The sequence below is a fragment of the Charadrius vociferus genome, unplaced genomic scaffold, assembly GCF_000708025.1.
Source record: "Charadrius vociferus isolate BGI_N301 unplaced genomic scaffold, ASM70802v2 scaffold532, whole genome shotgun sequence".
NCBI classification, from domain to species: Eukaryota; Metazoa; Chordata; class Aves; order Charadriiformes; family Charadriidae; genus Charadrius; species Charadrius vociferus.
In genome coordinates this window covers 34,609-48,167 of record NW_009647271.1, presented here as the reverse complement: position 1 = coordinate 48,167, position 13,559 = coordinate 34,609, and the positions used below count along the sequence as shown (strand labels likewise).

At 47.6% G+C, this 13,559-nt stretch overlaps 1 protein-coding gene across 4 annotated transcripts in view; it reads left to right on the top strand.

Annotated features, from left to right (window-relative positions):
* MYH10 (myosin, heavy chain 10, non-muscle) overlaps positions 1-11,554 on the top strand; it is a 106,564-nt gene extending 95,010 nt beyond the window's left edge. For all 4 annotated transcript variants that reach the window (XM_009880005.1, XM_009880003.1, XM_009880002.1 and 1 more), the window contains 11 exons: positions 322-570; positions 1,126-1,338; positions 2,149-2,361; positions 3,963-4,124; positions 6,553-6,681; positions 7,925-8,013; positions 8,264-8,387; positions 8,495-8,703; positions 9,565-9,673; positions 10,038-10,210; positions 11,091-11,554. In XM_009880005.1, coding sequence (XP_009878307.1) covers positions 322-570; positions 1,126-1,338; positions 2,149-2,361; positions 3,963-4,124; positions 6,553-6,681; positions 7,925-8,013; positions 8,264-8,387; positions 8,495-8,703; positions 9,565-9,673; positions 10,038-10,210; positions 11,091-11,235 — 1,815 coding nt within the window. In that variant the 3' untranslated portion in view covers positions 11,236-11,554. The remainder of the gene's footprint in view (positions 1-321; positions 571-1,125; positions 1,339-2,148; positions 2,362-3,962; positions 4,125-6,552; positions 6,682-7,924; positions 8,014-8,263; positions 8,388-8,494; positions 8,704-9,564; positions 9,674-10,037; positions 10,211-11,090) is intronic.
* Positions 11,555-13,559: the final 2,005 nt, after the last annotated feature.

Genomic DNA, 13,559 nt, shown 5'->3' with positions numbered 1-13,559 from the left:
ACTTCTGTAAGGCCTGCGCGTGCCAGGTGAGGGGAGTTGGTGTCCCAGACCTCTCGGGGAAAAACATTGTGTAATTTGCACACATGCTAGACTAGATTTCAGAATACAATTTCCTGTGGTCTTCCTCCATTGCAATAACGACCGGTACAACTAACTGGGGTGGGCAGGACTTTCCCCTACTTAGTGTCCTGCTAGCTCACAGTTGTGGTGTTACTTTAGCTGACAATAACATCTATTTCTGGTTTGGTATTCTGGACCTGATGCCTTTCTTTCCTTCTCGTGATGCACTAAGGAACGTTATTTTCTTTTATTAAATTTCAGTTGGCTGATGCTAAGAAAAAGGTAGATGATGACTTGGGAACCATTGAAGGCTTGGAAGAAAATAAGAAGAAATTATTGAAGGACATGGAGTCCTTAAGCCAACGTCTAGAGGAGAAAGCAATGGCTTATGACAAACTGGAAAAGACAAAGAATCGCCTGCAGCAAGAGCTGGATGACTTGATGGTAGATCTAGATCATCAGCGCCAGATTGTTTCGAACTTGGAGAAAAAGCAGAAAAAGTTTGATCAGGTAGTCTGGTTTCCTGTCACCTTGCTGCTTTGGATGGTTTTTAAATGGCACCTTGTTTATAGTGTTACTGCATAAATGAGCCGTGTTTAAAGAAGGCCCTGACTAGAGTACTGTTGTTATTGATACGTCTTTTGTGAGCAGCTTGGCCTTTCTTAAGAGTAACTTGTCACGTATAATTTCGGTGAGCTAAATGCCAGCTTTGAGTCTTGTTTAGATCAAGTAATAAGCTCTTTAGATACAAGAAGGCAATTATATTGGAACAAAAACTTAAGAGTATTGGAATCCTTCAAGATAGACTAAGAAAGGATGTGAGGACTGAAAGCTGAAAGTAATATAAAACTTATTTAATCTTGATTAGTAGCTTGCTTTCCTCATCGCATCCCACGGTAGCTGTAACTGTTTTGTTAGTAGCACTTGGATCAAGATTGAGAGACTAGACAGCTTCTGAAGGCCAGTTAAACTTGGAGCATTAACCACTTCATTGACTAAGCAGCTGTGGCAGGAAGGACCTGATTATAGAACTTAAGAGATGGATTAATTATTTCTTACGTTCAGATGCTGGCAGAAGAAAAGAACATTTCTGCCAGATACGCAGAGGAAAGGGATCGTGCTGAAGCAGAAGCAAGGGAGAAGGAAACCAAAGCACTGTCTCTGGCTCGGGCTTTGGAAGAAGCCCTGGAAGCTAAGGAAGAATTTGAAAGACAGAACAAACAGTTGCGTGCAGATATGGAAGACTTAATGAGCTCTAAAGACGATGTGGGCAAAAACGTAAGTATGTTTCCACACCGTATTTTGGTAAATACTGCACAGGGAATAACACAAGAAAACTCCCTGGCTGGAGAAGTATATTTGACACAAAAATAGAATCTTTTGAAGCTGATTTATAACCCCAAATTCTGGAGAAATTAATGCTCAGAATAAGGGGGTGGTCTTTATTAACATCAGGCCTCTTTACAAGACATGGAGAGCAGAAGTTGCTGGCCAGATGACTAGTGGCACCTGTGCTGGATTGAAGAGTTTGTCTCACTACTACTGTTTCTCTGTGCCAGCTCATCTCTCCAATCATCTGCACAGATGTTTGTTGGGTTTCAGTCCCTAAAGGGGCTCCAGGAGAGCTGGGGAGGGACTTTTTCCAAGGGTATGGAGTGATAGGATGAGGGGGAATGGCTTCAAACCGGATGAGGGGAGATTTAGATGAGATATGAGGAAGAAATGTTTCCCTGTGCGGGTGGTGAGCCCCTGGGGCAGGTTGCCCCGAGCAGCTGTGGCTGCCCCATCCCTGGAGGTGTTCAAGGCCAGGTTGGACGGGGCTTGGAGCAACCTGGGCTGGTGGGAGGGGTCCCTGCCCAGGGCAGGGGGTGGGACGGGATGATCTTCAAGGTCCCTGCCAACCTGAACGGTTCTATGCTTCTTTAATACAGACTTAAAGATGCTGCTCTACCTGTTCTGATTCATTGTCCAATTCAGAGCATCGCAAAATGTAGTGTACTGAGTTCATATGATGTCTTATTTTGCTGTTAATAACTGCTGATGTTGAGATACCTGAAGGAGAGGGCCTGATTGATGTTTGTGGCTTAGGTCCATGAACTGGAGAAGTCAAAGAGAACTTTAGAGCAGCAGGTTGAAGAGATGAGGACTCAGCTTGAGGAACTGGAAGATGAACTGCAGGCCACGGAAGATGCTAAGCTTCGTTTGGAGGTGAACATGCAAGCTATGAAAGCCCAGTTTGAGAGAGATCTGCAAGCCAGAGATGAACAGAATGAAGAGAAGAAGAGGATGCTGGTTAAACAAGTATGTCTATTTTACTGTAGTTCATAGTGGGAAGGGTGTGATGATCTCTTGCCAAAGCTCCGTGGCTTTGGTGATCAGTTGCTACCAGAAAAATAAAACTCTCTGCTTAAACATCCTATCCGATAGAAATGCCAAGCGCTAATCTTTAGGAACAATAGAACAGGTCATGTTGAGGAGTTGCCACTGTCAACAATGTTAGTCTGCTACGGATGGTCCTTCAATTCAGCTGTGTCTTGCCTCAAACACACTCAACGTGGAAGTAGATTTGGCTGTTGCTGCATGGGTGTATTTCGAGCCCATCCTATTTGGTGTACAGGAACAAATCCATGGATGCCGACATAAACTGACAGACTGTAATTCAGGGAACGTTGCCTAAATGAAAATTGTGGCAAAGATTCCAGATCTGCCAGGCTTGAGTCTCTTCAGATCTGCTTTGTGTTAGTAGAGTTCTCAAGAAATGCCTTTAAAACTTTGGTTTTAAGAAAAGGTGGTTCTAAATTAACGTTTCTGAAGCTTTACGGAAAAAGCACCTAGTATTTCAAGATTTATCACAAGAAAAAAACCCTTCAAATTACTGAGAATCACCAATATAAAGATCTCTTAAAAAGCATTGGCCCTGGAAGGCTTTTGAAGTTCACTGCAATGCAAAATTGCTGTTGTTTTGCACTGGACGAGCTCTTGGCCTGGCGTGAGGAGGGAGGCGCGATTCATAAACGAAGGGTATTCTTTCACGTTGGTAACCTGTGGCACTTCTGTCTCAGTTTTATTTTGGTATGAGTTTGACTTAGCTCGTGGTGGCTGGCTGCTTGCTTTGCTTTTCTGCTTTGTTTTGAAAAAAAAAGTAGGTGTATAAAAGCTAGCAGCACAGCTGTTTCAGAGAGAACGATTTCATCCTTCTCTTGAGAAAATGAGGTGCTTCTATGTCTTGATTTCCTCTCGGTGATTCAGTCAGAATTAGTGGCACCTGCCCCGGAGTGATACCTAAGTGTGGGTAGATGTGCTGGGCGAGAACCTGATCGCTAAGCAGCTGAACAGATGAAATGGAAATGCTTCAGACGTGGAGCGATGTCGGGGACTGAGGCAAAAGAAGGGTTCAGTGTGGTAGGACTAATAGGGAGGAATAAGCAGCTGCAGCGCTGTTTTGGCAGAGGGGGGAGTTGTGTGAAGCTGCTCCCTCGATAAGGAGGTGCTGCTCACAGGGAAAGGAGGTTCTCTTTCGGTGGGAACGTGATCTTTTAGAATGTGCGATGGTGTAAATAAGTAGAAAATTACTGGCCTTGGTAGAAAAGTATATAAAGAGCACGCTTGCTTAATAAGGTGGATTTCATTTACCGCACTCTGGAGTCCGTGCCTTAGTCCTCACAGAGTGATTGTCTTTGTTTTCCCTGTTTGTCAGTTCAGAGATCTCTGCTTCCAATTTGTGGATTTGGTTTTGCCATCTGCGGTGTCGTCCCACGTACCTTGCATTCTCTAGTCTCTTCCAATCGAGTACTGTTAATTCTGCTCTGCAAAGGCCTTTTGGATTCATCCGAACCGTTTTGCTGGGATTTCGTGTTTGCTCCGTTCCTGGAACTGAGCCCGTTAAATGCTTTGATTCACAGGTGCGAGAGCTGGAGGCAGAACTGGAAGATGAGCGCAAACAGAGGGCTCTGGCTGTGGCGGCCAAGAAGAAAATGGAGATGGACCTCAAAGACCTGGAAGGTCAGATAGAAGCTGCAAACAAAGCTCGAGACGAAGCAATCAAACAGCTACGTAAGCTCCAGGTAGGCACAGCTAATCAACTGAGCTGCGTTCTCTCCTGGTGACAGTCTGTCAAGGGTGTTGCTTTCCGTTAAATACATTAGTAGCTTGAAGGCAGGAGGAGTATCAGACTCGGCTGCGCTGACGTGTGTCATAGAGTATCTGGCCTGAGCTTATCACCTGCTCAAAACTCCTCTCACCCTTTTGCACGTAAGGAGTTAAGATTGTCCCCCACGTACTTCTATTCAGTAATCATCATTTTCCTTATTTCAACACTCTGCCTAAGGATTTAGTATTGCTTTCCAGGTTGCGTTTTTAAAATTTATGGTTGTTTGTATCTTTGAATTTACTGCTTTGAGCTCAGCTCTTGCTGACTGCTGCTTCCTCAAGTTGTTGAACTTTTTAAGGCATTTTCAACCAAAAACGCTCCAGAGAAAAAGGAGGAGTACATCTTGGTTGCTTTTAAAAAGCTCCAAGATGCCCATTTTTTTCTTTAATTTGGCAAGGAAAAAAAACAGTCCTTGTGTCAAGGATTTCTTTCCCATGTCTAGAAAAATATACAACATTTGGTACAGTTCAGTTTTGCCAAAGATTTTCAGTGCCATGGCCCAAAGCTGCCGGAGCGTGAGGCCACAGCAAGACCATGGAAAGCGTGCGGCAAATTAAATTGCCTTTCTGCCCTGTCCGCTTTATTCCTTGGCAAATCCTGCTTCAAATCCGAGTTCAAATGAATGAAGGCAGTTCTGGAACTGAGCCCTGGATGGAGAGGGAGCGCAGGTTAAAGCAAGAAGTGCTGGTACCTAGCAGTACCCTGACAGGGCAGCCGGAGAGTTCGTACCCGATCTCTGTACGCTTTTGTGCAAGCACCTGAAATAAGTGGTCTCACAGCTGGAGGTATCCTAAAGATGCACGTACAAATTAAATGCAGTTTCTCCAACTTTCTTACTCTTTTAGCATCTCAAGTCAAACTCGTGCAGGTTAAGATCTCAGTCTGTTATCAGTGTTTCTTAAGGGAAGTATGAACACATGCTTTGAGGTGCGCAAAATGGAGTGTTGGGTGACTTCTGCACTGAGAGTGGTTTCTTCTCTTTGCGTACTTGTAATAACTTTTGGGGTTTTTAGTCAATTTAAGTAAATTGTACTGGGGTCAGTACTGGGACCAGTCCTGTTCAATATATTCACCAATGACCTGGATGAAGGGATAAGAGTGTACCATCAGCTGGTTTGCTGGTGACACAAAACTGGGAGGAGTGGCTGACACCCCACAAGGCTGGGCCACCATCCAGCGTGACCTGGACAGGCTGGAGAGTTGGGTGCAGAGGAACCTAATGAAGTTCAACCAGGGCGAGTGTAGGGTACTGCACCTCAGGAGCAATATCCCCATGCCACTGGTATGGGTTAGGGGCTGACCTGCTGGAGAGCAGCTCTGGGGAAAGGGACCTGGGAGTGCTGGTGGACAACAGGATGACCGTGAGCCAGCAGTGTGCCCTGGTGGCCAAGAAGGCCAACGGCATCCTGGGGGGCATCAAGCAGAGTGCGGCCAGCAGGTGGAGGGAGGTCATCCTCCCCCTCTACTTTGCCCTGGTGAGGCCGCATCTGGAGTACTGGGTCCAGTTCTGGGCTCCCCAGTTCAAGAAAGACAGGGATCTGCTGGAGAGGGTCCAGCAAAGGGCTACGGAGACGATGAGGGGACTGGAGCATCTTTCTGATGAGGAAAGGCTGAGGGACTTGGAGAGTCTGGAGTTCAGTCTGGAGAGGAGAAGACTGAGGGGGGATCTCATCAATGCTGATAAATCCTTCAAGGGAGGGTGCCAGGGGGAGGGGAACAGTCTGTTTCCAGTGGTGCCCAGTGACAGGACAAGAGGGAACGGGCACAAACTGGAGCATGGGCAGTTCCATCTCCACCTGAGGAGGGCCTTCTCTGCTGTGAGGGCGGCAGAGCAGTGGCACAGGCTGCCCAGAGAGGTGGGGGAGTCTCCCCCTCTGGAGCCATCCCAAACCCGCCTGGACGCCGTCCTGTGCCACTGCTGGAGGTGCCCCTGCTCTGGCGGGGGTGGGATGGGGGAGCTCCAGAGGGACCTTCCAACCCTGACAATTCTGTGATTCTGTGAAATCTTTTACAAATCATTCCAAGAGCTTTACCTCTCCATAAGTTTCATGACAAATGTAACTGAGCAGCTCTTTATTAGAGTGTTTTCCTACAAGAAATATACCAGATAAATGAGGTGAAGTCTTACAAGGTGATATTTCAGACAAGGAATTGAATGGTGGAAAGATGAGAAAGCAAAGTTGTACAATGAAAATAAGAACTGAAAATGCATTTAAGTGGAATGAAGTCACTTTGGGAGGAAGGCCTTACCTTTTAAGGACCAAAATGCTTCAGAGCTGCTAACAAACCCTGTGATTGTCCTAATGCAGTGTGGCTTTTTCTTTCCCCTGCTCTGACTGCAGGCTCAAATGAAAGACTACCAGCGGGAGCTGGAAGAAGCCCGTGCATCCAGAGATGAGATCTTCGCACAGTCCAAAGAGAGTGAAAAGAAGCTCAAAGGTCTCGAAGCAGAAATACTCCAGCTCCAAGAGGTGAGATTGAAATCCAAGAAATTTGGTTTTCTTGCTAGAGTAAAGCGAAGATGGGAGAGTAAAAAAAGGAAAAAGCAATCTAGTGAGTTGAACAGAGAAATGGGAGCCGGGAGAACTTCCTTTTCCCCCCCTGCCTCAGGTCATTAGTGAGCTCGTTCTGCCTTTGTAGGAATCGTTCCAGTAGCCCAGACTTCATTTCTCTGCCTGGGTGGCAGGAAAGCTTTACTACTGCTTAAACAGATTTGAGACCTCGCTAAAACTATCAGTGTGGCTCGAGAGTCTCTGGAAGGTGCAGTGCGCAGTGGCAGTACTAAAATTGATCATTGGAACTACGTTAGAACTTAATAATCTCTCCTCAACCTCAGTGGACCATTTAAACTTGTGGAGGTTTATTACTGCCATCTCAGGTCCTCAGCCCTTTCTCTTATAGGCGTGTGTTCCCTCGTGGTTGGCAATTCACGTAAGAGCTCGAAGTTGGTACATATCACTTATCTCCCATCATCTCCCTGGTCTGGCACGAGGTCAGACGTCAGCAGAATTGCCTTACGCAAGAGAGTGCCTCTCTAGTCCTGTGTTAGCTGCAGACAGAAGTTCGAAGCAGTCGTTCAGATTTCACTGTTTGAACCTTTACAGATTACCTACGGTTTACCAGAGCTTCTCCATGTCATTCGTTTGCAGACTTCAAACTCATTAGTTCTTCGCTTGCAGTGCATTTAATTGTCTTTCTTAGCAAGTGCCTGGTTGTTTCTACCACTTAATACAGTTTTATAAGAGTCAATGCTGTTTATACTACTGTGCTAAAGCTTTTATTTTCTATACTTTGCTTGTGATCATGCTATGTACTCTGCAAGAACCTAAAAACATCTGCTTAATTTAGTGCCCGCTTTACACTGAATGTATTTGCTAAAGCGTATGACAGAATGGTTTTCTCCTGCTCTTTAGGGCTTAAATGTTACTGATCTTCACAGATTTTTTTTTTTTTTTTCCCCTCCTCACTTTGTGCGAGGAACACTTCAGGGTCAGGGAGAAATAAATCCATTATAGTTCTATGGCAGTTAAGGGGGGGCCGTATCAAGATGATGTCTCCAGCTTGCTTCTTCAGCTGTTGCTTCTGCTTATCCATTAAAAGGCCTCAGGGATATCGCACTTCACAGCGTCTCCCAGAAGTTATTAGAAGGCTAAACTGTTTGCAGAAGTTTGGAGGTTCCTAATGCTGTAATGAATCTTCCTTAAACCTTCGCAGGAGTTTGCTGCGTCTGAAAGAGCCCGTCGTCATGCGGAGCAAGAAAGGGACGAGTTGGCTGACGAGATCGCAAACAGCGCTTCAGGAAAGTGAGTCATCAAATGTATGAATTGTGCATCTGTCGGACTCCGGGCACCAGCAGCCGTAGTTCCCGGTACTCTGCTCGCAAATGCTGTATTGACCTGTCTTCACGATAAAAATTCCTTGTTGTTATGAAGAGAATTGCTTACACAGAAGCTTCTCATGACAATTTGCGATGCCTGAAGTATCAGAAGCAAACTAGCCGGTAGCTTTCTATCACATCTCAACATGTCTTGACCCAAATACTTCCCTTTCTAGGTCAGCGCTGCTGGATGAGAAGCGCCGGCTGGAAGCTCGGATTGCACAGTTGGAGGAAGAGCTCGAGGAAGAGCAGAGCAACATGGAGCTTCTCAATGAGCGGTTCCGAAAAACCACGCTGCAGGTGAACCGGTTGTGGGCAACGCTGTTGGGGCAGTTTGTCTTTCAGTGTGCAGTTAAGTGGAGGCTCTGAATAGCATCAAATGATCTTCTCCTCTTCTCCTCCGAAAGGTTGACACGCTTAATTCTGAGCTAGCTGGGGAGCGGAGTGCTGCCCAGAAGAGTGAAAATGCCCGACAGCAGCTGGAAAGGCAGAACAAGGAGCTGAAAGCCAAGCTCCAGGAACTGGAGGGATCCGTGAAGTCTAAGTTCAAGGCGACAATTTCTACTCTAGAAGCCAAGATTGTGCAGCTAGAAGAACAGCTTGAGCAGGAAGCCAAGTAAGGAAAAAGTCTGTTTGCCCGTGTTTGCTCTGTCGGTTGAATGTCTGAAACCTCCGTGCCTTAAGTTTATGTAGGGCCGAGATGTGAACATACAGCGCGGGAATTAGGTTTTATTATCTAAAACCTACTGTTTAGGGGGGACACTTTAACAAGAGAGCTGTAACGCAACTGGGATTGAAAGGTTCTGAATCTGCTTGTGCCGTAACTGAAACTGCTGAACTAACTCTTGGCGTTAACGAGGCGAGTATGTTGACTGCTCATCCCGGGATCCACAGGGCACTGCAGAAGTTTCTTCAGGCAAGACAAAACATCCCTGTGAGACCCCTGGTCTCTCTGGTTGGACAAAGCAACCTGAGTTAGTGTGAGAGCTTTAGTTGAGATGAATCCTGTGCTCTGCAGAAGTCTTTCTGCAGTGACTTGTTCCTCCTCCTCCTCCTCCCTCTCCCCCCCCTCTTTTTTTTTTTTTTTTGCTAGTTCCTCCCAGAATCCAAAGGTGGGCTCTCTTACCACCATCTCCATTCTTTTTGCGCTTTTGGCTCCGCGGGAGGACTCTGTTGCTGGTTAGCAATAACTTTAAAGCTGCTCTGGTCAATCATTGTGAAGAAGCCCCTCTTGCCCCTCTTTCTCGCCTGCACACTGTAATGGTATTGCTCCAGTGCTAAGACTTTACGCTCCCAAAGCTGCATCCCAGTCAACCACCAGCACACTAAAACTATGTTGGTTCTGTTGGTGGTGGCAGACATGTTAAGAGGACTCAGGTATCAGGTAGAGAATGAGGCGAGAGCCTTTCAGAAAGGACAGATCTTGTGTTCTTAGCCTTCAGGTACTGGGAATAATTATGGCTTTTGGCTGTTCTAGGGAGAGAGCAGCTGCCAACAAATTGGTGCGTCGTACAGAGAAGAAATTGAAAGAAGTCTTCATGCAGGTGGAGGATGAGCGTCGACATGCAGACCAGTACAAGGAGCAGGTGGGTGGAAGGGCTTAGCTTTGGCCTGCTTCTCAAAAAAGGCAAATAAACCCATGGTGTGAGTAGAAAGGGCTTGTCGAGAAGCATTTCAATGAAAACATTTGAGGGAACCCCCGTCTTGATCACGAAACCGCTAGAGTAGCTGCCATCAGCCAGAGCCTCCCTGTGTGAGCTCTGGTGTGGTGCTTCGCTGTGTACCCTGGGAGCTCCGCGGCGTTTCCGGGAGTCCACGCTGGAGTCTGGTGGTTCATCTCCAGCCAGCGTGGCCGGGGAGGACAGGGTGTTGGCAAACCTCGCTGACCTCTCAAATCATGGGGTTGCAGCTGCCGAGTTTGATCCTGATGACCTGTTTTTTGTATTTCAGATGGAAAAGGCAAATGCCAGAATGAAGCAGCTCAAACGCCAGCTGGAGGAGGCTGAAGAGGAAGCCACACGTGCGAATGCTTCTCGACGTAAACTTCAGCGTGAGCTGGATGATGCCACGGAGGCCAACGAGGGCCTGAGCCGGGAGGTCAGCACCCTGAAAAACAGGCTAAGGTAAGTGGTGCTAGGAGCAGCGGTCCACGGTTTATTGAAGCCCTCATGTGCCCCTAGACTGCCTCCTCGGTGCATCACTGGGGAGTATCCAGCTGGGGCACTGCGGAAACAGAGCAGCTAATGTTAAGGGATGGGTCAAACTGGAGCCTGCTGGGAACTGCGGATGGAGCCTGAGGATGATGAGGAAGCTGCCAGCCCACAGGGATATTCCCGGCAACTCTGGAGCCGGAACTCTCCGGAGCTTACGCTGGCAGGTTCCCTGGGGTTGCCCGTTCAATCCGGCCATAGGTGGACAGAGGAGCCAGCTCAGTCGGGCGTCTCCAGTGGCTGCTACTGATCCCTTTTTTCTGCACTCACCCTGGTGGGAGTGTTTCTGCTCGTTCCCTGAGAGCAGGTCTTTGAGCCCAAGGTCGTAGCAAGTACAGATGGGAGTCACTGAAGGTGAGAAACCATTCAAGTGGTACAGAGCGCTGAGCTGGCGGGCTCGCAGGAATGGTGGGAGGGCTGCGGTGCAGCGCTTCAAGCGAGCACGCAATGCATTAATTTTTTTTTTTTTATAGAGAACCCACTCTGTCCAGTACTTGGTCTGCACTTGTACAGAGACAGTATTTTAAATTACTTGGGACTGGCCAAATTAAGGTGATGGTAGAAACAAAGCAGGAGTACCAGCACGTGTTTGCACACAGTGTGTTGACCCTTTGGACAGCGGGAGGGTTTCAAAACCCCATCTCTGAAATTTGCCCCGTGGGTGTCCTGGAGCTGAGCTGCCGCCTTCCCCTGGGGTTCAGCGGGGAGGTCTCTCGGGGCAGCCAGCAGCAGCGGGACTCGGGCTGTGAGAGACGTGACCCGTGAGCGATAACGCTCTGCTTGTTGTTGGCAGGAGGGGCGGCCCCATCACCTTCTCCTCCAGTCGATCCGGGAGACGCCAGCTGCACATTGAAGGGGCCTCTCTGGAGCTCTCGGACGACGACGCGGAGAGCAAAGGCAGCGACGTGAACGAAGCGCAGCCGGCGCCTGCCGAGTAGAGCCCCGTCACACCGTTTGCATGCAGAGACCTTTTACACAATAGTCGGCAGAAGGAGGAGGACTTCCCTGACCACCGAACCGCCTTGTGGCCGTAGATCTGCCTTACGGAACATCGGCATGCGACAAGGTTACTTATCATAGGTCAACTATGTCTTAAGGCTCTCCGGCCTCACCATACTGTACCCTGCTTCAGATATAGGTACAACTGCTTTTTTATATATAGTAAACAAAATGGGATCGTCTCTGTTCAGTGCATCTATTTTCCAGATACTCATTGTAAAGCCATTTTATAAAGCATCATGTGAAGGATGAAACTTTTTTTTTTATCAGTACAGAAACTTCATTCCCAGAGGGCAGGTGGTTGGGACAGACCCATTGTCACGACGATGCATGCTTTGTCGTACCGACAGCATCCTTCCATTTCCTCCCTGCTCAGACGGCCCTTGGCTGTATTGAGTCTGTTGGATCATTGAAGACCAAACTGCACCTCTGTCTTTCTTTTCTCCGAATTGTTGTGATGAGCACACAATCAGCGAGTGAACTGTGAAAAGGCCTTGGGAAGTGTTAGAGGGAAACGTAGGGATGAGTGAGTAGTGTCCATTTTTAACCTGCAATACCATTTTGAAGTGTTCTCGGCACCTGCTTCGTCAGTTAGTGTTCCTGCAGTACAGGCAAACTGAATTAGCGTCACTGTTCCTCATCTGTACAGTACTTCTGCGTTTGCAGAGAGCCGCTATTGCCGTGCCCAACAGATCCGTGTATATATTAAGGGCAGTATCATGTGAACACCAGTGGAAAATAACCATACAACACAGGCAAAATTAATTTATTAATTTATGGCCGAGTTAGTTAGTCTTCAGGACATGGAGCCGAGCGGCTGCACTGTGAGACGAGGCTGACGCGACACCCGAGCAGCCAGCCTGGTGTTCCCGAGGGAGCTGGTCCGCGGCCCGCCACGAGCAGCCGGGCCAGTACTGTGCAGTGTGGGGCTCGCGTGGAGCCTGTGGTTACAGGGGTTCAGCGATGGGTGTTGCCTGCCTACGAGTTAACATGCCAGTGGATGTGAATCCTTATTTTTTTTTTCCGTCGTTGTTGTTGGTTTTTTTTTTTTTTTTATTTTGAACAGTATTACAGGGAGTAGTTAGCATTCTTTTTGTTTAAATAGCTGAAAAACTGACATTACAGAAAGTGCCTTAGACACTACAGTACTAAGACAATGTTACATATATAATTTGCCTATATAACAATGATTTAATGTATTAATTTTGACTGTGCTTCATATCATGTACCTCTCTAGTCCAAGTGGTATTATTGATATTAGTGACAATGAATCAGTGTTAACTAGGAAACTTCCTCTGCCACATGCTCAAAAAAACATGGATTTCCTTTTTTTGGTTAAAAGCTTTAACATCTGTCGCAAAGGTTTTGTTGTGTGTGTTTGGATATTTTTAATCAAACTGGCTGTTGACCACCAGGCATCTGACTGCAAATATCTTGTTTTCTTGTATACCCATATTTCTAGACAATGATTTTTGTAAGACAATAAATTTATTCATTATAGATGCAGCCGCCTGCTCTGTTTACTTACAGGAAGAGCTGTCTCCTGAGGTTGGCATAGACCTTAATAAACGAGAATATGACTGGAAGCTGCCTTTTCCCTTCTTACTGTTTTGTTTGCTTGGGGCTTTGTTTTCTTCTATTTTGACCCAAACAGAACCTAAAAGGGGCTGAGCCTTTGCTTTTGAATGGCACTGCGTAGCTGGAGCACAAAGGGAGCTCTGTGACCTCGGCACAGGCACTGCCTTTAACAGGGTCTGGTCTGTGTTTTGAGCAGTGACATTTCCTGGTTGGGGTGTTCTGCTCTGCACCACCTCCTCCCCTCCACAGTGTCAGGTAAGGCCGAGGCTGGCGGACAGCTGCAGGCCTGTGCTGGGCTCTGCTGCTGGGCAAAGGTGCTTTGGTGCAATGGCAGCAAGAGCAGGGCCCAGGGGAGAGGTGATAGGAGTGAGGAAGATGATGGCAGCTCCTGTCCAGGCTCTGCAGCACAGGGGAGCTGGAAATTCTGCACCACCTCCTCCCCTCCACAGTGTCAGGTAAGGCCGAGGCTGGCGGACAGCTGCAGGCCTGTGCTGGGCTCTGCTGCTGGGCAAAGGTGCTTTGGTGCAATGGCAGCAAGAGCAGGGCCCAGGGGAGAGGTGATAGGAGTGAGGAAGATGATGGCAGCTCCTGTCCAGGCTCTGCAGCACAGGGGAGCTGGAAATGGCTGAGGTGGGAGCTGCTCTGGCCCCAACTGGAAGCCTCCCAGGACCCAGGGGCTGCTGAA